Source organism: Mobula hypostoma, chromosome 28, assembly GCF_963921235.1.
Source record: "Mobula hypostoma chromosome 28, sMobHyp1.1, whole genome shotgun sequence".
Classification (NCBI taxonomy): domain Eukaryota; kingdom Metazoa; phylum Chordata; class Chondrichthyes; order Myliobatiformes; family Myliobatidae; genus Mobula; species Mobula hypostoma.
This window is the reverse complement of record NC_086124.1, coordinates 30,443,408-30,465,024: the sequence shown is the minus strand read 5'-3', so window position 1 is coordinate 30,465,024 and position 21,617 is coordinate 30,443,408. Positions and strand designations below refer to the sequence as shown.

General features: G+C 43.4%; 1 protein-coding gene across 4 annotated transcripts in view; it reads left to right on the top strand.

The window, feature by feature from the left end:
* naa10 (N-alpha-acetyltransferase 10, NatA catalytic subuni) overlaps positions 1-21,617 on the top strand; it is a 46,770-nt gene that overhangs the window by 4,317 nt on the left and 20,836 nt on the right. For all 4 annotated transcript variants that reach the window (XM_063035437.1, XM_063035440.1, XM_063035438.1 and 1 more), the window contains 2 exons: positions 3,503-3,601; positions 10,312-10,370. In XM_063035437.1, the coding sequence (XP_062891507.1) occupies positions 3,503-3,601; positions 10,312-10,370 (158 nt within the window). The remainder of the gene's footprint in view (positions 1-3,502; positions 3,602-10,311; positions 10,371-21,617) is intronic.

Sequence of the window (21,617 nt, the reverse complement as noted above, 5' to 3'; positions counted from 1 at the left end):
ACAGAAGATATTGCACCTCCAACCTGAGATGGCCTCATCGTGGAGTAGATGAGGCCGTGGACCAACATGCCAGAATTGGAATGGGCAGTAGAATTAAAATGGATGGAAACCAGGAATTCCTTCCTGTTGTGTGAGGAACGAAGGTGCTCGATGAAGTGATTCCCCTCCCCCCCCCCACCCACCCACCCAACCTAGATCGGATCTCACCAATGTAGAGGAAGGAGGCTGCGTTGGGAGTACCGGATACAGTAGAATACCTTGACAGACTTGCAGGGATTTAATTGGAGTTGCCAGAATTAACTCATTAGGCTGAAAAATCTCCTCATAGACATTATTATGTGCCGTGCCATATGACGTAGTCTTCCTGCTTTTTCCATGACCATGATCTTGGCAAATTTTCCTACAGAAGTGGTTTGCCATGCTGCCTTCTGGGCAGTGTCTTTACAAAGACGTGTGATCCCAGACATTATCAATACTCTTCAGAGATTAACTGCCTGGTGTCAGTGATCGCATAACCAGGACTTGTGATGTGCACCAGCGGCTCCCGTGGCTTCAAGTGACCCTGATCAGGGGCGAAGCAGGTGCTGCACCTTGCCCAAGGGTGACCTGCGTTCTAGCGAAGAGAAGGAACGCCTTACATCTCCTTTGGTAGAGACATATCTCCATGCTGTCAGCCACTGAAAGGTTGCCTCCAATTTCGAAAGAGCGGAAGCTTTGTGTCGTGTCAGAGTAATAATGGTTTTATTAATTGGGTAATTCCATTATAGATTGTTGGTGTACGAAGCAGGTCAGTGAATGAAGTAGTACGGTGATACGGTATAGGTTTATAGTGATGGGGATCAGGGTGGGTGGGTGAAGATGTTGTTCCGACAGATGTGGAGATGAGACAGATGGAGAGGTTGACAGCAGGACCTACAGCTATTCTTGGCCAGTCCCGGCATGGATATGTGACAAGTGCTGACAGCTGAGAGATTAGGGCAGTCTTATCTGCACCCAATGCTGATCTTTGCACCCCTCCCCCCAGCGCCCTGATCTGAGGCTCCCAGAGCAGATTACCAAAGAGGTTTACGAATAATCCAATCGGCTTGTTGTTAATCCTTCCGCACCTGCCAAGGTGCCGACTGTTTAACCCATGGCAGCTTGCTGAGCTGCGTTCATCTCAAAACTCAAGGTAAACTGTGATCAGGTCAACAAAGAAATTGCCCTTCCAATACTGAACACCTTCCCATTCACCTTGGTGTGTGACCCTGCACTGAGACTCGGCTCTTCAGCTGTGCAGAAGTTTAATGGAAAGCCTCATTGTGGTTGTTATTTAATGCAGTCGGGTGTGAGGTGTTTCACTTTGGGAGGATAAACCAGGGTAGGGCTTGCACAGTGAGCTGCAGGACACTGAGGAGTGCACTGAAGCAAAGAGATCTGGAAATACAGATGCATAATTCCTTGAAAGTGACATCCCAGGTGGATAGGGTCATGTGCTCTTCGGGCATATTGGCCTTCTTCAGTAAAAGTACTGAGTACAGGAATTGCAATGTGTTGAAGTTGTGTGAGACATTGGTGAGACCTTATTTGGAGTACTGTAGTACTGTGTGCAGTTCTGGTCTCCTACCTACAGGAAAAGATAGAAGGATTACTGACCAAATTTGCAATGATATTGTCAGGACTTGAGTTATAAGGAAAGGTTGAATAGATGTGGTTTTTGTTCCCTGGAATGTAGAAGACTGAGGTTTTGATAGAGGTTGACAAAATTATGAGGGGTATAGATAGGGTAAATGTAAACAGGCTTTTTCCACTGAGCTTGGGTGAGACTAGAACTCTTAAGACTCATGGGTTAAGGGTGAAAGGTGAAGTGTTTTAAGGGAACATGAGGGGGATCTTCTTTACTCAGAGGGTGGTGTGCGTGTAGAACGAGCTGCCAGGGAAAGTATTGGATGGAAAGGGTATTGATGTATATGGTTCTGGTGCAGGTCAATGGGACGAGGCGGAATTACAGTTCAGTATGGACTAGATGGGAAGAAGGGCCTGTTTCTGTGCTGTAATGCTCTGTGACGATGGTTGCGAACTATCTCTGGTCTCCCAGTGCTCGTCAGAGCAGATTCCATAATGGAGGGACAGGGTTTCGAGCCCAAATGATGCGGGTTCAAGCCCGCACCTCCCTCAACATATCTCTTTTATCATTTTGTTCTGCCATGGCTACAGATGTGGAAACTTAGCCTTTATTGCAGCATGGTTAGAGTTCAGAGTTGGGGGAGATACTATCCACAGTTTTGGTCCCCTTACGTAAGAAAGGATGTGCTCGTGTTGGAGGTAGTCAAAGAGATTCACTGAGGGGGAGAAAAAGGCAAGCAATTAGCTTCAAAACATGAGAAAATCTGCAGTTGCTGGAAATCCAAAACAACACAGGCAAAATGCTGGAGGAACTCAGCAGGCCAGGCAGCATCTATGGTAAAGAGTAAACAGTTGATGTTTCGTACTGAGGCCCTTCATCAGGTCTGGAAGGGAAGGGGAGAAATCAGAATAAGAAGATGGGGGGAGGGGAGGAAGTACAAGGTGGCAAGTGATAGATGAAACCGGGAGAGGGGTAGGGGGTGAAGTAAAGAGCTGGAAAGTTGATTGGTGTAAGAGTTAAAGGGCTGGAGAAAGGGGAATCTGATTGGAGAGGACAGAAGGCCATGGAGGTAAAGGGAGGAGCACCAGAGAGAAGTGATAGGTAGGGCTGGTAAGGAGATAAGGAGAGAAAGAGGAGTGGGAAACTGAAGGAGGTAGGGGAGGTGCAGTTACCGAAAGTTCGAGAAATCAATGTTTATGCCATCAGGTTGGAGGTTACCCAGATGGAATATAGGTTATTGCTACCCAGAGGGAGTATAATTTGTTGCATCTCCAACCTGAATGTGGCCTCGTCTTGGCAGTAGAAGAGGCCGTGGACTGACATGTCGGAATGGGATATAGAATTGAAATGGGTGGTCACAGGGAGATTCCACTTTTTGTGGCGATGGAGCGTGGTAGCTGCTTGACGGAGTAGTCTCCCAATCTACGTCGAGTCTCACTGATATACCGGAAGCCACACTGGGAGCATTGGATACCGTAGATGACCCCAGTAGGCTTGCAGGTGAAGTATCTCCTCTCCTGGAAGGTCCGTTCGGGGCCCTGAATAGTTGTGAGAGAGGAGGTGTAGAGTCAGGTGTGGCCCTTGTTCTGCTTGCAACGATAAGCTCTCTATGTGACTTCCTTGTCCACTTGTCCCTCCCCACTGAACTCCCTTCTGGTACTTATCCTTGTAAGAGGACCGGAGGAAATCCATACAGTCACAGGGAGAACGTACAGACTCCTTACAGACAGCAGCGGGAGTGAACCCGGGTCGCTGGTACTGTAGAGTGTTGTGCTAGCTATTATACTAATGAGATAATATTCATGGATTATTCAGAAATCTGATGGCGGAGGGGAAGGACTTCAATCTAACTGTGAAGTATATTGTGGTAATTCCTCTTGTTTGATCTGCCCACAGCCCGAAGACCTGATGAACATGCAACACTGCAATCTGCTATGCCTTCCTGAAAACTACCAGATGAAGTATTATTTCTACCATGGCTTGTCCTGGCCACAGGTAGGGACTATCCCATGCACCATATGTGACAACATCACCACAAATGGTATATTTGAGCTCCGCAGCCAGATTGGTGGGCCCGTAATCCTGACCGATGTTCCTCGATGTGGAGCTGTGCCCAGGGAATTCTGTTCAGTCAGAGAGCACTGGCCAGAGAGTGCTTCTCTCCCTGCTGCCTGACTTGCCCATTATTTCCTCACTTAATTACATTTGCTATCCGGGTAAAGATTAGTCCTAGCTCTAACCACCCCAATGTCTCCACTCCAAAATGATAACCTTTGAAGTTGGGGAAGAAAGTAAAACCCGTTTTAATTTAGTGCTATTCGTAATCTTGATAGGCTTCAGATTAGTCCAGTTTAAGGTAGAAAATTGATTTAACATTTGAACAGTATTGTGCCACTAGGACTATTGTGTACAGTTTTGGTCACCCTGTTGCAGGAAAGACATTAAAGATTATATTGATTTGTCACATATACATCGAAACTTTGAAACATACAATGAAGTGGAGGACTTCCGGGTCATCAAGGGAATGGCGGCGTAAGGAAAAGGTCTCTCGACAAAAAAGAAGGTAAACTGCCCCAAAATTGAATTTAGACAAATACTTAATATTGCATAACTATATTAATAAAAGGGGCAAGGATGATGTCTAAGAACAAGAATAAAAAGTCCGCTCTGAAGGCTGATAAACATAAAGAGATGCAGCAAGGCGAAGGGCCTAGCTCTCCCACGGCAAGCCAGGACGGAGATAATGAGGGGGAATCGGTGACTTTGTCTTTGATTCTCGGAGAGATTCGCGAGTTCCGACAAGATAACAGCAAACAGCTGGAAGATATTAAAGGAGAAATAGTAAAAACTAACTCGTGGATAGATGAAGCCGAAGCGAGGATTGTTGGAATTGAAGAGAAGCTACAAAATGCAGAGGAGGTGATAGCAGAAATGCTGAAGCTACAAGACCAACTCCAGTGGAAACTAATAGATCAAGAAGGCCATTCGAGAAGGGAAAATGTGAGGATCTACAGAGTTCCCGAAGGAACCGAAGGTAAACCCGGATTGATGATTCCCTTCGTGGAGAAGCTGCTTAGAGAGAACCTTGATATACCGGCCGCAAAAGACCTACAGATAGAAAGGGCTCACCGTGCGTTGGCACCACAGCCTCCGGCAGGCACCCAGCCCAGATCGATTCTGATCAGATTTCTCAGTTACAGAACGAAGGAAGAGGTGCTTAAAAGAGCATGGCAAAAGAAAGGTTTCATGTGGAACAACTGTAAAATCAGTTTAGACCACGACTACGCACCGGGGATTCTTGCCAGACGGAAGGAATATACGGAAACACGGAGAGTCCTGAAGGAAAACAACATCAGATTCCAGGCCCTGTATCCAGCTCGGCTGAGAGTCTTTTACGACGAAGGGACAAAAACTTGCGCTACGGTGGAGGAGGCAACGTCGGACCTGGCGGACCGGGGACTACCTATTAAAGTTATCACCCAACCGGAGTCGCTACTGGAGAGGATTCGGCAGAAGTCGTGGCAGTTAGTGGGGCGAGGACGCTCCACTCGAACCAGAGTGTCAAACTACAAGGAAGAGCTGCAAATATTCAGACGCGAATGTACAGAGAATACAGATTAATTAAGAGAAATGACTGAAAAGAGTAAATCGGACTTAAAAGTAAAATGAAAACTGGTAACTGAAAATAATCTAGGCGGAATAACTTGAATGATAGCAATATGGTCGAGACATAAATAGGAGAAAATTCTCTATGATTATTCAAACTGCTGAGGGCCCTCTAACACAGGGTGAAGATGGAGGTTATCCCTCTGAACTGAGGCGGGTCGGTGCTCAGGCCTCACTGTGGGAAGTCGGGGAAAATTTTCAAATGTTATACGTTCAGAAATGTCTAGGGTGTGGTTATATGTCTTGGTTTACTGTTGAGAAGGGATTGCTTACTGTTTGGTTAGAAAAGGAGAGTGCTTTTTTTCTACTAGAGAAAAATGCAAACTGAATAGGTAAAAATAATTTCCTATAATGTTAATGGGGTTTTGAATCCAATTAAAAGAAATAAGATTATGTCTAAATTGAAAAAAGAGAGGGCACAAATAGCTTTCCCCCAGGAAACACATATGAGCCAATCTGAACATGGAAAATTAAAAAGAATGGGCTTTAAGCATGTATTTTATTCATCATATAAATTGAGTCACAAAAGAGGGGTAGCTACTTTAATATCAAGTACTCTTAATTATGAACATATTTCAGAATAGAGACAAAGAAGGACGGTTTGTAAAAATCACAGGAAGAATAGAAGGTACAGAAATAACATTGCTGAATGTTTATGCTCCTCCAGGTAGTGAATGGTCATTTTATAGACACATTTTTGACCTAATGGTCAGTTCTCGAGGGGTAGTAATTTGTGGAGGGGATTTTAATATTAGATTAAATCCTATATTAGATTCTTCAAGAATAGTTACTCAGAATAAACCTCTGACTCGGAAAGTGAATTCATTGATGGAGGAGTTGGGAATTATAGATGTCTGGAGGGAATTACACCCTACTAGTAAAGATTATACATATTACTCTTTCCCTCATTCAGCCTATTCAAGGATAGACTATTTCTTTATCTTTAATACAGATAGACTCAGGATAAAAAACTGTAATATTGCAACAATTGATCTGTCGGATCATAGCCCAGTCTCTATGTCTCTAATCCTGGAAAGGAAAATGAGGAAAACACTATGGAGGCTAAACTCACATATACTTAATAACCCAAAAGTAATGGAGAGATTAAGGGGAGAAATCAAAGAATATCTGGACCTTAATGACACGGGAGAAACATCACCAGTGATTTTATGGGATACATTGAAAGCTGTACTGAGAGGGAAAATTATTTCCATTACTACTCACATGAAAAAAATCAATGCACAAAAATTAGCAGACCTTCAAGGAAAATTAAAACAACTTCAAGTTGGAGATAGCAACAAAAGTAATTCAAATCGAAAACAGGAAATTAGGAAATTGCAAAGTGAAATTGATGATATTTATACGTTGGAAACTCAAAGAAATTTTCTTTACCTGAGACAAAAGAATTATGAAGTAGGAGGTAAATCAGCTAGATTATTAGCATATAAATTACGAAAACAACAAGCAGACAATACAATTCATAAAATAAAGAATCCAAAGACAAAGCTTGTGGAGAGTACAATAGGGAAAATTCAAGAGAGTTTTGAAACGTATTATCGAGAGCTGTACTCCCAACCCCGGGCCCCCAATGAGCCCTATATAGACAGTGTATTGAATTTTTTAGATCTACCTAAACTTACAGATTTACAAAATGAAAGTTTATTAGAACCAGTAACTGTCAAAGAACTGAACGTGGCCATCTCTAGGTTAAAGGCTGGAAAGTCCCCGGGTTCTGATGGGTTTACTTCAGAGTGGTACAAGTCCCTGAAGACACAGTTAGCCCCATTACTACTTAACACCTTTAATTGGATCTTGCAGAGAGGAGAAACTCCACCTTCCTGGAGAGAAGCGATTATTTCAGTTATTCCTAAAGAGGGTAAAGATAAACTAGAATGTGGCAATTATCGGCCAATTAGTGTTCTTAATTTAGATTACAAACTATTTACATCTATATTAGCGCGCAGATTGGAAAAGCTTTTACCTGGCCTAATCCATTTAGACCAGACTGGATTTATTCAACAAAGACAAACACAGGACAACATAAGGAGAACTCTGCACATATTAGAACAGGTTAATAAGAACGAGACAGAGACAATGGTAGTAGGATTGGACGCTGAGAAAGCTTTTGATTCGGTTAGTTGGGCATTCCTATACAGAGTGTTAGGAAGACTCGGCTTTCAAGAAAGGTTTATTAAAGTAATTCAGACTCTGTATGACAGCCCAACAGCCCGAATTAAGATAAATGGGGACCTCTCTGACTACTTCATTTTAGAGAGAGGCACTAGACAGGGATGCCCAATTTCTCCTCTGCTTTCTGCGCTATATATTGAACCACTTGCCCAACTAATAAGACAGAGCGAAATCGTAAAAGGTATCAAGGTGGCAGGGATTGAACAGAAAGTGGCGTTATTCGCAGATGATGTTTTGGTCTATCTGAGTGAACCAGAAAAATCATTTATAGGATTGTTTACACTGTTGGATGACTTTGGGAAAATATCAGGTTATAAAATAAATGTAAAGAAAATGCAGGTTATGTCCCTAAATTATACACCATCCAAAAAATTGCAGGATACATACAATCTTAAGTGGGAAGCTAAATCGTTAAAATATTTAGGAATAACCCTGCCGAAGGATCTTTCAACACTGTCACAGGTAAATTATGGGCCATTAATCTCAGTGATAAAAGCAGATATGCATAGATGGAATCTTATCCCCTTTTTAAGTTTAAATTCAAGGATAAATACTATAAAAATGAATATTCTTCCTCGGTTATTATATCTTTTCCGTACTTTACCAGTGGAGGTGGATGATAATCAATTCAGGGAATGGGACAAATGGATTTCCCGCTTCATTTGGCAAGGAAGGAAACCTAGAATTCGATATAACACCTTACAGTTAGGGAAGGAAGGAGGAGGTATGGTTCTTCCTTGCCTGAGAAATTATTTTTATGCCTCACAGATAACCCCTCTGTTATATAGGTGTAATAGGGAATATAAGGCTAGATAGAAGGAAATAGAATTTGGATTAGTTGACAGTTTTCCTCTTCAGGCCTCAATAGCTGACAAAGGATTGATGGCCCAGTTGGAAAAATTTAATAATGCTTGGATAAATCTTACATTAAAAGTATGGCAGAAGGTGGTTAATTCATGTGGAATTAATAACATGCTAAAACTCTTTAGATGGTGTGCATATGATACCGAATTCCTTCCCAACAGAGGAGATAAAAGATTTGAGCTATGGATAAAGAAAGGTCTTACAACCTACCTCTCATTTATAGATAAAAGAGTATTACAAAGTTTCCAAATCCTGCAGGACAAACATGGCCTAGAACATAATGACTTGTTTAGGTACCTTCAAATACGAAACTATGTTAACCAGAGTTGTAGATATACAGACCTATCAACAGTAGAATTAGAATTTTTCAAGATTCTGAATTCGGCTTGCAGTTCAATACCTAGTAAATCAGTTTCTCGCCTATATAATGCACTCTCCCATGCTAAAAATGTAAATACACTGTATATTAAAGAGAAGTGGGAGAAAGAAGCGGAGTTGGTACTTTCAGAGGAGGCTTGGGGGAAAATCTGCAGCTTTCAATGGTCCTCGACTAATTCTTTGACTTGGAGAGAACATTGTTGGAAAAACATTATAAGATACTTCAAGACCCCATATCAGGATAAATATAAAGATACAAATGTGATGTGTTGGAGAAGGTGCGGCTCCAAGGAGGCAAATCATTTTCATATTTTCTGGGATTGCCCTAAACTAAGTCTATTTTGGGAAGGTATTCAGAGAACATTAGTTAAGGTACTTAGGTCCCAGATACCTCTGAACTTTGAGACGCTCTATTTGGGGCATGTATTGTTCCTTGAACAGAAGGAAGATATAAAGTTGCTGCAGGCCCTCTTAGCGGCAAGTAAGAAATCAATCACTAGAAAATGGCTAAATCCAATACCACCTACATTAGAAGATTGGTACGAAATTATCTTGGAAATATTTAAAATGGAAAATACTCCCTGAGAACTCAAAAAGAAACATTTTATCAAATCTGGAATAAATGGATTGAATATATAACCCCAATGCGAGCAGACTTTAGATGACTCTCCTAATGATTTATATTGCTCTTCTCATCAACACAGTAATATTGCTAACGTAAGCACCCCTAGTCTAAATGTTTGTTGTTTTCTTTTGGAAAATAGAGTATTAACACAAGTAAAGGGAAAGATTTGGGAAAGGGATAAAAAAAATGAAAAAATTAAGTAAATAAGTACATAAGTATTGGATAATTATGTCTGCGGGCAGGAACAAGCACGAACAAATTGGGATATAAACACCTACAATGGTTGGTATATAGGCTTGTATGCAACATTTTGGACCAGTGGAAATGGTCCAGAAGGGTTGTATGGAAACTATTATTACCATTTTTCTTAACAACTAATTTCATTACTTAGCCTAATAGGTTAGATTTACCACAGTACATAATTATCTATTTAAATGTTTATTTTGCTTTTATATCATCTCAATGTGTACTTAAGAATGTATAAATAATTGTAGTTTTATACATATAAAAAAATGGAAAAGGTTATATGTGTGAAAAAAGTACATGATACTTGTGAACTCCTTATCCAAATAAAAATAAAATTTAAAAAAAAAGAAACATACAATGAAGTATGTTGTTTGCAGGATGTGCTGGAGCTAGCCTGTAAACGTTGTCATGCTTCCAGTGCCAACATAGCACGCCCACAACTCACTGACCCTAATGCCAACACACCACAGTCAATTCCAAATACATGTAAATGTATGCGGCAGATGAAGTTGATTCTTAATCTTTGGAATGTGGGAGGAAACCAGAACAACCAGAGGAAACCCACATGATTATAGAGGGGCGTACAATCTCATTACAGACAGTGGTGGGAACTGTACCCCGATTGTACAACTGGCGTTACGCTAACCCCACAGTAACGTGACATGTGACAAATAGCACTAATCTTAGCTGCTCGGTTTCAGGCATTGTGCGCTAATCGCTCTCTATTTCTTTCCAGCTCTCTTACATTGCTGAGGACGAGAATGGAAAGATTGTGGGCTATGTTCTGGCTAAAATGTAAGTGGATGTAAACCCTGTGGTTTCCTTCCTCCTGGGCTTCCTAGTTGGGATCGTCAGGGTCAGATTGAATTGGGTTGGGTGAAGTTTTGGGTTCGGGCTGGGAGTTCAGGACTGTTTGCACAGTATCACAAGTGGTTTCCGATCTGTTTTGTACTGGAATGGTTGGGTCAGGTATGGAGTAAATTATAAATATTTGGATTTAAACTTTTTTGGGAAATCCACACCCTGCAGACTCCTTTCCAAAGTCTTTATAAAGATTAGCTTTACGTATCACATGCATAGTGAAACATACAGTGAAATGCATCGTTTCCGTTAACGACCAACATGGTCCGAGGAGGTGCTGGAGGCAGCCCACGAGTGTCGCAATGAGCACCTAGAGGAAACCCACCTGGTCACGGGGAGAACGTATAGACAGCGGGATTGAACCTTGATGGCTGATCACTGGTGATATAAAGCTCTGTACTAACGGCTACACTACCATGCATTGCATTCTGACTTGGCCATAGAGCAATACCGCACAGAAAGGGGCCCTTCAGCCCAACTTGTCAATACTGACCAGCTGAGATAGTCCCCATTTGCTTAAAATTGGCCTGTATCCCAAACTTCCCCATCTATTCATCAACATATCTTTTAAAAGTTTTACTGTGAGCACTTCCTGTAGCAGCTCATTCAATGAATGCACCATCCTCCGATGAAGAAGCTATTGCTCAGGTCTTTTAAATATTTCCCCTCTCATCTTAAGCCCTCTAGTTGTGGGTTGCACAGTAGCGTAGTGGTTAGCACAACATCTTACAGCGTCGGCTATTATGTTGGGGTTCAGTTCCCACTGCTGTCTGTAAAGAGTTCGTATCTTGTCCCTGTGACCTCCTGGGTTTCCTCTGGATGCTCCAGATTGCTCACACAGTTGAAAGACGTACAGTTAGACTTAGTAAGTTGTGGGCATGCTATGCTAGTGCCTGAAGCATAGTGATACTTGCAGGCTGCCCAGCACAATACTTGCTGATTTGTTTGGATGCAAACTCTGCATTTCACTGTATGTTTTGATGATTATTGTCATATACAGTATATATAGCTAGGGTGCATAAGACTTTGGCAAAGTACTGTACATACTATTAGTATGCATAATACAAATTATAAATTACAAGTATATAAAAATTAAATCAGTAGTGCAGAAAGAAGAATAAAAATACTGAGATAGTGTTCATGGGTTCAATGTCCATTCAGAATTCTGATGCCAGAGGGAAAGAAACTGCTCCTGAAACATTTGAGTGGGTGCCTTGTACCTCCTCTTTGATAGTAGCAATGAGAAGACGACATGTTCTTAATGATGGATGCTGCCTTTTTGAAGATGCCCTTGATGGTGGGTGGGGAGGCGAGTGCCCATGATGGAACTGGCTGAGTTGACAACTTTCTGCAGTTTTTTTTCTGATCCTTTGCAGTAGCCCCTCAGACTGTAATGCAACCAGTTAGAATGCTCTCCACAGTACATCTGTAGAAATTTCCTTGGTGACAGCCATATTCTCCTCAAACTCCTAATGAAATATTGCCACTGTCATGTCTTCTTTATAATTACCTCAGTATGTTAGCCCAGGATAGATCCTCAGAGATGGAACTTGGAAACTGCTCTCTTTCCCCTTCTGATCCCTTGATGAGGACACGTGTGTGTTCCCTCGACTTCCCCTTATGGAAGTTCACAATCAATTCCTTGGTCTTAATGATGTTGAGTGCAAGGTTGTTGCTAAAAACACCACCAAACCAGCTGATCTATCTCACCTCCTCCTCGTCATTTGCTATTCTGCCAACAATAGTTGTGTCATCAGCAAATTTATAGATGGTATTTGAGCTGTGCCTAGCCACACATTTGTGGGTGTAGAGTGGGCTAAGCACGCATCCTTGAGGTGTGCTAGTATTGATTGTCAGCGAGGAGAAAGTGGTGTCTCAGTGAGGAATACCATAAGACATAGGAGCAGAATTAGGCCATTCAGCCTATCAAGTCTGCTCCACTATTCCATCATACACCTGCCTTCTCGTCGTATACTTTGATGTCCTAACTGATCAGTAAACGATCAACTTCCGCCTTAAACATATGCACGGACTTGGCCTCCCACAGTCTGTGACAGAGCATTCCTCATTTACTATTCTCTGGCTAAAAAAAAAAATCCTCCTAACCTCTTTTCTAAAGTTTCACCATTCAATTTTGAGGCTGTGCCCTCTAGTTCTGGATATCCCCACCATAGAAAACATCCTCTTCTCATCCACCTGATCTAGTCCTTTCAACATTCAGTAGGTTTCCTCCTGCATTCTTCTAAATTCCAGTGAGTACAGGCCCAAAGCTTCCAAGGGCTCCTCATGAAGAACCCATTTATTCTTGCAATCATCCTCATAGAAACCATAGAAAAACTACAGCACAGAATCAGGCCTTTTGGCCCTTCTTGGCTGTGCCGAACCATTTTCTGCCTAGTCCCACTGACCTGCACACGGACCATATCCCTCCATACACCTCCCATCCATGTATCTGTCCAATTTATTCTTAAATGTTAAAAAAGAACCTGCATTTACCACCTCGTCTGGCAGCTCATCCCACACTCCTGGATCTGCACTGGACTCTCTCCAATGACAACACATCCTTTCTGAGATATGGGACCCAAAACTGTTGACAATACTCCAAGTGCAGCCTGACGTGTCTTAAAAGGGCTGAGCATTATCTCCTAGCTTTTGTATTCTATTCCCCTTAAGATAAATATCAACATTGCATTTGCCTTTACCCCATACTCAAACCTGTAAATTAACATTCTGAGAGTCTTGCACGAGGACTCCCAAGTCCCTCTGCACCTCTGATGTTTGAACCTTCTCCCCATATAGATAGAACATAGAAAACCTACAGTACAATACAGGCCTTTCGGCCCACAATGCTGTGCCAAACATGTACTTACTTTAGAAATTCCCTAGAGTTACCCATAGCCCTCTATTTTTCTAAGCTCCATGTACCTATCCAGGAGTCTCTTAAAAGACCCTATCGTACCACCGTTGCCGGCAGCCCATTCCACGCAATCACTACTCTCTGCATAAAAAACTTACCCCTGACATCTCTTCTGTACCTACTTCCAAGCACCTTAAACTGTGCCCTCTTATGTAAGCCATTTCAGCCCTGGGGAAAAAGCCTCTGACTACCCACACGATCAATGCCTCTCATTATCTTGTATACCTCTATCAGGTCACCTCTCATCCTCTGTCGCTCCAAGAAAAAAAGGCTGAGTTCACTCAACCTATTCTCAGAAGGCATGCTCCCCAATCCAGGCAACATCCGAGTAGGTCTCCTCTGCACCCTTTCTATAGTTTCCATGTCCTTCCTATAGTGAGGCGACCAGAATTGAGCACAGTACTCCCAAATGGGGGTCTGACCAGGGTCCTATGTAGCTGCAACATTACCTCTCGGCTCTTGAACTCAATCCCACAGTTGATGAAGGCCAATGCATCTTTTGCCTTCTTAAGCACAGAATCAACTTGCATAGCAGCTTTGGGTGTCCTATGGACTGGGACCCCAAGATCCCTCTGATCCTCCACACTGCCAAGAGTCTTAGCATTAATACTATATTCTGCCATCATATTTGACCTACCAAAATGAATCACCTCACACTTATCTGGGTTGAACTCCATCTGCCACTTCTCAGCCCAATTTTGCATCCTATCAATGTCCCACTGTAACCTTTGATAGCCCTCCATACTATCCACAACACCCCCAACCTTTGTGTCATCAGAAAATTTACTAACCCATCCCTCCACTTCCTCATCCAGGTCATTTATAAAAATCACAAAGAGAAGGGGTCCCAGAACAGATCCCTGTGACACTCAAAGTTGCTACGCAGGATGACTCTAGTTAAGAAGGCATAAGGTGCATTGGCCTTCATCAATCGTGGAATTGAGCTTAAGAGCCGAGAGGTAAAGTTGCAGCTATATAGGACCCTGGTCAGACCCCACTTGGAGTACTGTGCTCAGTTCTGGTCACCTCACTACAGGAAGGACGTGGAAACCATAGAAAGGGTGCAGAGGAGATTTACAAGGATATTGCCTGGATTGGGGAGCATGCCTTATGAGAATACGTTGAGTGAACTCGGCCTTTTCTCCTTGGAGCAGCGGAGGATTAGAGGTGCACAAGATAATGAGAGGCATTGATCATGTGAATAGTCAGGGTTTTTCCCCAAGGCTGAAATGGCTAGCACGAGAGGGCATAGTTTTAAGGTGCCAGGAAGTAGGTACAGAGGAGATGTCAGGGGTAAGTTTTTTACGCAGAGAGTGGTGAGTGCATGGAATTTGCTGCTGGCAGTGGTGGTGGAGGCGGAAACGATAGAGTCTTTTAAGACACCTCTGGATGGATACATGGAGCTTAGAAAAATAGAGGGCTATGGGTAAGCCTAGGTAGTTGTAAGGTAAGGACATGTTCGGCACAGCTTTGTGGGCTGAAGGGCCTGTATTGTGCTGTAGGTTTTCTGTGTTTCTAAAATAAAATACCACTGGTCACCGACCTCCATGCAGAATATGACCTGTCTACAACCACTCTTTGCCTTCTGTGAGCAAACCAATTCTGGATCCACAAAACAAGGTCCCCTTGGATCCCATGCCTCCTTACTTTCTCAATAAGCCTTGCATGGGGTACCTTATCAAATGCCTTGCTGAAATCCATATACACTACATTTACTGCTCTACCTTCATCAATGTGTTTAGTCACATCCTCAAAAAATTCAGTCAGGCTCATAAGGCACGACCTGCCTTTGACAAAGCCATGCTGACTATTCCTAATCATATTATCTCTCCAAGTGTTCACAAAACCTGCCTCTCAGGATCTTTTCCATCAACTACCAACCACTGAAGTAAAACTCACTGGTCTGTAATTTCCTGGGCTATCTCTACTCCTTTTCTTGAATAAGGGAACAACATCTATAACCCTCTAATCCTCCGGACCCTCTCCCATCCCCACTGATGATGCAAAGATCATTGCCAGGGGCTCGACAGTCTCCTCCCTCACCTTCCACAGTAGCCTGGGGTACATCTCATCCATTCCCGGAGACTTATCCAACTTGATGCTTTCCCAAAGCTCCACCACATCCTCTTCTTGAATGTCTATGTGCTCAAGCTTTTCAATCTGCTGTAAGTCATCCCTCCAATCGCTCAGATCCTTTTCCACAGTGAATACTAAAGCGAAGTATTCATTGTGTCTACACTGCCTCCTCTGGTTCCTTACACACTTTTCCACTGTCTCACTTGATAGGTCCTATTCTCTCATGTCTTATCCTCTTGCTCTTCACATACTTGTAGAATGCCTTGTGGTTTTCCTTCATCCTGCTCGCCAAGACCTTCTCATGGCTCCTTTTGGCTCTACTAATTTCATTCTTAAGCTCCTTCCTGCGTGCCTTATAATCTTCTAGATCTCTATCATTACCTAGTTTTTTGAACCTTTCGTAAGCTTTTTTTTCCTTCTTGACTAGATTTTCAGCAGCCTTTGTGCTCCATGGTTCCTGTACCCTACCATCCTTTCTCTGTCTCACTGGAACGTACCTACGCAGAACACCACACAGATATCCCCTGAACATTTGCCACATTTCTTCCATACATTTCCCTGAGAACATCTGTTCCCAATTTATGCTTCCAAGTTCCTACCTGATAACTTCATATTTCCCCTTACTCCAATTAAACGCCTTCCTAACTTGTATGTTCCTATATCTCTCCAATGCTATGTTAAAGGAGATAGAATTATGATCACTATCTCCAAAATGCTCTCCCACTGACAGACCTGACACCTGACCAGGTTCATTTCCCAATACCAGATCAAGTACAGCCTTTTTTCTTGTAGGCTTATCTACATATTTAGTCAGGAAACCTTCCTGAACACACCTAACAAACTCCACCCCATCTAAACTCCTTGCTCAAAATTTGGGAAATTAAAATCTCTCACCACCACAACCCTGTTACTATTTAAAAAACATCCAGTAGAGTTATTGACATCTTCCTATTTTTAATTTCCACCCACAGACTCAGTAGACAACCCCTCCGTGACTTCTACCTTTTCTGAAGCTGTGACACTATCTCCGATCAGCAGTGCCACTCCCACTTCTCTTTTGCCTCTCTCCTTGTCCTTCCTGAAACATCTCGAGCCTGACACCCCTGCCCCTGAGCCATCCAAGTCTGTAATGGCCACAACATCGTAGCTCCAAGTAATGATGCACGCTCTAAGCTCATCTGCTTTGTTCATGATGCTTCTTGGGTAATAATCAACACTATGTTCCTTTTACCAAAATGCATTATCATACATTTCCCAACACTGTATTCCATCTGCCACTTTTTTGCCCATTCTTCCAATTTGTCTTAGTCCTTCTGCAATCACTTTGCTTCCTCAGCAATACCCACCCCTATCTTCTTATCCGCAAACTTTGCCACAAAGCCTTCAATTCTGTTATCTAGATCACTGACAATCAATGTGAAAGGTGTCAGTCCCAAGACTGACCACAAAGGAACATCACTAGTCACTGGCAGGCGGCAGCCAAATAGAAAAGGTCCCTTTTGTTCCCTCCTGCCTATCAGCCATTCCTCTATCCATGCCAATACCTTTCCTGTAATGCCATAGGATTTTATCTTGTTAAGTATCCTCATGTGTGGCACCTTATCAAACGACTTCCGAAAATCCAAGCAAATCACATCCACTGCCTCTCCTTTGTCCAAGGACGTCAAGGATCCAGTTATAGAGACCCAGGCTTTGGAGCTTGTTGGTTAGAACTGAACACTGAGTTGCACTGTGCGCAATACTCCAAATGTGGCCTCACCAAACTCTGGATGCAACTGCAATGTAATGCCCCAACTGAGGGGGTGGGGCCGCGGTAGCATTCGGTTAACATTGGTCTCCGATTAGGATTCAATTCTTGTCGCTGTCTGTAAGGAGTTTCTACGTGTTCCCCATGATCGAGTGGGTATCCTTCGGGTGCTCCGGTTTCCTGTCTCATTCAAAAGCCATAAAATTAAAGATAGCAGTGGTAAGTTGTGGGCATGCTATGTTGGTGCTGGAAGCATGGTACCACATGTGGGCTGCTTCCAGCAGATCATCAGACCGTGGTTGTTGACACAAATAATTAATTTCACTTTATGTTTCAATGAACATGTGACAAATAGTTAATCTTTGTCTTTAACTCTTACATCTTGACTGATGAAGGTCAGTGCGTCAAACTGTGTATCTGTGATGTCACTTTCAGCAAGCGGGGTATCTGTACCCCTGGAAAATACATTGCTTACCACTGATCTCCCTCCTGGCACTTATCCGTGTAAGCAGAACAAGTGCTACACATGCCCTTACACTTCCTCCCTTACCACCATTCAGGGCCCCAAACAGTCCTTCCAGGTGAGGCATCACTTCACCTGTGAGTCGACTGGGGTGATATACTGCGTCCGGTGCTCCCGATGTGGCCTTTTATATATTGGTGAGACCCGACGCAGACTGGGAGACCGCTTTGCTGAACATCTACGCTCTGTCCGCCAGAGAAAGCAGGATCTCCCAGTGGCCACACATTTTAATTCCACATCCCATTCCCATTCTGACATGTCTATCCACGGCCTCCTCTACTGTAAAGATGAAGCCACACTCAGGTTGGAGGAACAACACCTTATATTCCGTATGGGTAGCCTCCAACCTGATGGCATGAACATTGACTTCTCTAACTTCCGCTAGGCCCCACCTCCCCCTCGTACCCCATCTGTTACTCTTTTTAATGCACACATTCTTTCTCTCACTCTCCTTTTTCTCCCTCTGTCCCTCTGAATATACCTCTTACCCATCCTCTGGGTCACCCCCCCCCCCGTCTTTCTTCCCGGACCTCCTGTCCCATGATCCTCTCGTATCCCCTTCTGCCTATCACCTGTCCAGCTCTCGGCTCCATCCCTCCCCCTCCTGTCTTCTCCTATCATTTTGCATCTCCCCCTCCCCCTCCAGCTTTCAAATCCCTTACTCACTCTTTCTTCAGTTAGTCCTGACGAAGGGTCTCGGCCTGAAACGTCGACTGCGCTTCTTCCTATAGATGCTGCCTGGCCTGCTGCGTTCACCAGCAACTTTGATGTATGTTGCTCAGTTCTTCTCAGTTACTGAAATTCCCTCCCCTACAGCACTGCGGGAGCACCTTCACATAATACTCCAGTGGTTCAAGGAGGTGGCTTCCCGTCCCACCCCAACCCAACCTCAAGTGGCAACTAGGGATGGCAATGTTGCCGAGATACCAAGAATAATTTTAAAACGTATACAGAGCATGGTACGAGGATGTTGTCAGGACTAGAGGGACTGAGTTAAAGATAAAAGATAGTCTTTATTTGTTCAAAGTACTTTTATTATCATAGTACGTAAGCAGTATACAACCTTGAGATCTGTCTTCCCACGGACAGCCACGAAATAAAGAAACAGGATGGAAGCTGTTCATAGAAAACATCAAACACCTAACTTGCAACAAAAAGAGAACAAATTGCACAAATGGCAAAAAAAAGCGAAAAACAAAATGTAAAACATCAAACCACATTAAGACATTGAAACAGTCTAGGAGTGTTCAGTTCAATACAATTTAGCACTGTGTCATTCATTGTCTGCAGGCTACAGAACCTGAACAACATCGCACAAAATAGCAATAGAAATGGAGAAACCAGAAACACATCATAACCTGAACGACGGTGTTCAATCCGCAAACTGCATCGATTAAACCTTGCCCAAGACCCAAGACCCTGGCACCATCCTCCAGCATCATTGAGCAAGGCAGGCATCTTCCTGTGGCAGCAGCGAGAGGGGGAGAGAGACCAGTCAAACAGGCAGACTGCGCTGAACACCGGCTCGCCTCTTGCTCTAGTCGCCGCTGTTTTCAGTCTTCCTCACGCTTTAATCACAATAGAGTCGACCATGGGCCCAAGCTCTTCTCCGGGCATCTTGGCCTCCAGGCCGCACAAACCTCGCCAAACTCCCTCAGAGACAGCAATGCGCCAGATCAGCCAATCAGCCCAAAAACACCATCAAAATGTAAACCGCAGTTCCAAAAAGTAGCAGAATCATATTTGAAAGAAGCAGTAAAAGAAGTAGTTTCATCAACTGTCTGAAGGAGATCATCGCCTTTGGTTCTTCTTTAGATTCAAGATTCAAAAAAACCTTATTGTCATTCTAACCATACATCAGCTCTGCAGGGCAGAATGAGACAGCGTTTCTCAGGGGCAGTGCAATCATAACATAACAAACGCAGCACTAAATAATAAACATAACAATAAGTAGTAAAACACAACAGCCACATGTCAGTTAAAATCAGTTATAAGTGTCCAGTGCAAGTTAAAAGTGTCCAAAGCAGAGTCAGGTACAGCAGCTATTTAGCAGTCTGACTGCCTGTGGGAGGAAGCTGTTTAGTAGCCTTGTGGTTTTAGTTTTGATGCTCCTGTAACGTTTGCCTGATGGCAGAAGAACAAACAGTTCATGGAGAGGGTGTGAGGGGTCTTTAATGTACCGTGTCTTCTGGAGGCATCGACTCTGAAAGAAGTCTTGGACAGAAGGTAGGGAGACCCCAATAACCTTCTCTGCTCCCCTAACCACCCTCTGCAAGGCTTTTTTGTCGACAGCACTGCAGCTGGAGTACCAGGTTGTGATGCAAAAGGTCAGCACACTCTCAACCACGCCCCTGTAGAATGTAGTTAAGATGTTAGTGGGGAGTGATGCTTGTTTAAGCCTCCTCAGAAAGTGCAATCTCTGCTGGGCCCGCTTCACAATTCCAGTGGTGTTCCTGGACCAGGTGAGATTGTCCGAGATCTGCACCCCAAGGAACTTGATGTTTTCCACTCTCTCCACTCTGGAGCCGCTGATGCTGAGGGGTGTGTGCTCAGGCTGAGACCGTCTGAAATCGACGATCATCGCCTTGGTTTTGGTGACATTAAGCATCAAGTTGTTATCCCTGCACTAGCTCTCTAGGTGTTTGACCTCCTCCCTGTACATAGTTTCATCATTTTTGCTGATGAGCCCCACCACTGTGGTATCATCTGCAAATTTAATGATCAGGTTCTTCTTGATCTGGCTGCACAGTCATGTGTTAGCAGTGTAAACAGCGATGGGCTAAGCACACAGCCTTGTGGGGATCCAGTGCTCAGTGTGATGGAGTCAGAGATGTTCCTGACCCCATGTCAGGAAACACAGTGAAATGCGTCAGTTGTGTCAACGACCAAAACAGTCAGGATGAGCTGGGAGGCAGCCTGTATGTGTCACCATGCTTCTGGCACCAACATAGTCTGCTCACAGCTTACCAACCTTCTCTAATCTTTTGGGATGTGGGAGGACACTGGAGTGCTCCGAGGGAACACTCTGGTCATGGGAAGAATATTACAAACTCCTTAGAGACAACAGTGGGAATTGAACTCTGATCTCTACAAAGTGATCTAAATTAATTACAAATATAAAACACAAAATGATTGATTGGATTAAGGTAAGTGAAGTTATCCATGTTGGTTCAGGACCCTGATGACTGTAGGGTAATAACCGTCCCTGAATTGGGTTTAGTCTTATGAACTTCCATTTTGCATTACATACTTTAGTATATACCAAGGAGGAATCAAATTTAACCCTTCCATACTCCGTACAATCGGCCAAGAAAGAAGAATCTCCACAGTGTACAAACTTGTTCAGTTTTCAGTTACCCCTTCCTGTGGCTGGTAAGGCAGTTCCCTGAAAGTGAGTCTCACTGACATGCTGCCTTAAGCACAGTCTGGGTTTCTGTCCCCTGGAGTACCTACTTCAAGGCAGCTCCTGTGGAGGAGGGTCTTTTAAGATGATTGAAGGCTTTCGTGGGGAGGATAAAGATAAAACTGTTCTGACGGTTGGATTTATACTCAAGAGATTCTGCAGATGCTGGAAATCCAAAGTATTATACAAAAGTGCTGGGAGAACTCAAGCAGTATCTTTGGAGGAGAATGAACAGCTAAATTTTCGGGCTGAGGCCATTCATAAGGATGGTTGCATTTAATCTTTGGAGCCCTGTGGTCACTCTGCTTTTCTTCTAAAGAACTGCTAATCCTGAGCATGATCAGAAAGATTGTGGTTTTTTTTCTGACTAATGTAAAGAGGAGTTGAGACATATTGTCTGCAGTCTTGATGATTGGGCTCATCTGTCATTCATGAAGTTGGAATGCCATTCCCCACCTCCCAAAGAAAGAGAGGTCAAGGCCAAGTGGCCCAGTGTAGCAGGGTTCAAGAGGGGC